The 2,969-nt window shown below is 35.8% G+C and overlaps 1 protein-coding gene across 1 annotated transcript; it reads left to right on the top strand.

Moving 5' to 3' along the window:
- Positions 1-209: 209 nt before the first annotated feature.
- On the top strand, positions 210-2,701 carry LOC121964207 (jmjC domain-containing protein 8-like; the record flags this gene model as incomplete). The annotated part of the gene is made up of 5 exons (XM_042514420.1): positions 210-306; positions 393-461; positions 1,702-1,821; positions 2,345-2,412; positions 2,567-2,701. Coding segments are annotated over 5 exons (489 nt in total), but the record flags the coding sequence as incomplete, so codon positions are not given.
- Between the last annotated feature and the right edge of the window lie 268 nt (positions 2,702-2,969).

Genomic DNA, 2,969 nt, shown 5'->3' with positions numbered 1-2,969 from the left:
CATACAAAAACCACATTTACTCCATTTCTCTCAAAGTAAATCTGAAAGTCACAATTTCAACCTTATTATTTCATCTGAAAGTGCTTAAAAAGTGCGGAGACAGACAACACAACAAACTGTCCCAACACATTCAGACTGTCAAAATAGAGTAAAATACTAAAGTCAAATAAATATATGAATATATATTCATACCTATGACTGTGTTTTAGAAATTCAGGTCGTTGTGCTCCAAGTCGAGTATACTAGAAGAATATGGCGCCCGGAGAGTTCGGCTCAGTACAGCTAACACTTATTCTTACAGGAAAGGTACGCATGTCTAACACAAGTCTGCATGTTACACTCAGAATCCGCAGGGATTTGTACTTTTATTTAATATTTTCACTATGTTTTAGTGGACGTCCCTCTGCAGGAGTATGTGGACGTGTTACTGAGGCCTCAGTCTGTGGACACTCTCGGCAGCGGTGAGCTCAAACACTTTTCCACCTCTGGAGGCTTCAGGTTTACATGCTGATTGACAATATTTTTGTGGAATTTTAATGTGGTTTTGTTTGTTTTTTTGTTGTTTTTTAAAAAATTTTTTGCCTCACCTGAACAAAAAAGTTCCAGGACAGAAGACGTGATTTGTTTGATCATAAAGCTCTTTGAGGCTAATTTGTAATTGATAATTTGGGGATTTATAAATAAACCTGACTGGACATGAAAAGTTTATAATTTGTATTCAATTTTGAATGTGCACACTTTTAGAGACAAGACTTAAAGAAATCAAGTATGAAAAATTCCCAGAAACTCACCAGTAATGCAGCACATCTTAGACTGAAGGTCACGGGTCGATATGTTCTGTATTTTTCTTCTTGTTGTGCATGTTTGTCCGTCTCTCAATACTGTCCTGACTTCCTGTCTGTGGCTCTTTTAGCTCCAAGCCCATTGGTTCCTATTGAAGATATAAATCATTTTTCAATCAATTTTCATGTTACTTTGAAAATCCTTTAAATAATGTGAAACAAATTGTTGGAACTTTATTTTTATCAGTAATTAACTTAAAACATGTGTTCATAAATATGATAATCAATAAACTTAGAAGGAACAAAATTAACTTGTATGGGTTATCAACTTAAAAACTTTAGTACTTGATTACCATAATTACAAACACACATTTTTAAGTTGACTCCTCATTAAATTTAAGTTTTTCACATTATTTAAGAGGATTTTTTGAGTGGTATGTGCTGTTACCGTAATTATGAACACACAGTTTTATATTGATAACTAGTAAAAATTAAATTTGTTCAACAAATTTTTCCACATTTATAAAGAATATTAAAGTGTTATATACTTAATTAACATTATTATAAACACAGTTGATTCCTCCTAAACCTGTTATTTTAACTTTTTTCACATTATTTTTTAAAGTGTTAACTGTAGTTTTTATCAAATAAAGGATAAATTAAGCATTTGTTGGGGACTATTTTCAGCGGCGGATTAATTCATACTTGGTGCTCTCTCACGTATTTACAGCAGTAGGACATTATACTATGATGGACTGAGTCAAAATAAACTACAGTGTGTGTCATCATGGTAGTGACAGAACATGTCACAGTGCAACAGTGTGGCTCACTGATGAGTATTACATAGTTTTTGGAGCTAAGATATGTCAGGCTTTTATCAGATGTTGTTTGAAAGAGTCCATGTTTCCTACTTCTACAGACACGCTGTACTTTTTTGGAGACAACAACTTTACAGAGTGGCACGGTTTGTTCGACGTGTACGAGTCTCCTCCGTACGTCCTGCCTCACACCAGCGGAGCGTACAGCTTTGGGATCGCAGGTCAGTGTTTGTTCTGCAGACTGAGAGTCCTGCAGGATTTCACTCTTCCTGTCTGTTACTCTCATCAGGGTTAAAGTGTCAGTTAAAGTTCTGTGGCATCGAACTTCAAACTATTATCTATTAGGAAAAGAGCATCAACAAAAAAGACAAAGAAATCTTGTCTCCAAGGTAATTTAAAAATATTATTTTTATGTTTCTGTGCCTGTTAAATCTTTAAAATATACTGTAATTCCACATTTTTGTTTTTTAAATGTATTCTGTCTTAGATAGATTAACTTATTTCCTGTTTTATTTGTCCTCTGTGTTTAGACTTTTTTATGTTTTATGTAAAGCACTTTGAATTGCCTCCGTGTCTATACACATTAATTTCCCTTGTAGGATTTTGGAATGAAATGTTGTGTCTCTCAGAGTTTTAATACAGAGACTGTTTTGTTTTCTTTGACTCACATGCATCAAATCAGAAATTTTAAAAATGATTTATACCATTAGAGGGCCAAACTGCAGATCTGCGTGTCGTGTTCAGGTGCAGGAACAGGAGTCCCCTTTCACTGGCACGGTCCTGGTTACTCTGAAGTCATCTATGGAAGAAAGGTAAAAAAAAAAAAGAAAAAAGATTGGATTTAATTTTCTGCATGTTTGTTCATTTGTATGTCTTGATCCTGAATCCGCTGACATATGAACACAAATAAACATCTTACTTTTAGCATCTTTTCGTTGAATGAATGATTATGTTGTAATCACACAGCGTTGGTTCCTCTACCCGCCTGACAAGGAGCCCCATTTCCACCCAAACCACACCACCCTGTCCTGGGTGACGGAGACCTACCCCAACCTGCCCGAGGAGGAGGCTCCGCTGGAGTGCACCATCAGACCTGGAGAGGTAAACAAACTGTGTTTTATACAGCAGCCGCTGCACCGTGCAGTTTTTTAGAAATAGTTTTCGGTTATTGTTCATTTTAGTTCACTGAGACAGTTAACTACTAACTAACTTACAGGTTCCCTGTGGAGTTTAAGATGCCCGTCAGTGCGATTAAACAGTTTCTGCAGTCAGCAAAGACTGTGAGGAAGACTGCACACATGTACATAAACATGGATGTAGGATTTAATATACTTAACCCTTTCAAACCTGAGCAAATTGGCTTAATTTC

The sequence above is a fragment of the Plectropomus leopardus genome, unplaced genomic scaffold (genome assembly GCF_008729295.1).
Source record: "Plectropomus leopardus isolate mb unplaced genomic scaffold, YSFRI_Pleo_2.0 unplaced_scaffold14549, whole genome shotgun sequence".
NCBI classification, from domain to species: domain Eukaryota; kingdom Metazoa; phylum Chordata; class Actinopteri; order Perciformes; family Serranidae; genus Plectropomus; species Plectropomus leopardus.
Note: the sequence above shows the minus strand (reverse complement) of the source record. Positions and strands in the feature narration are given on the sequence as shown.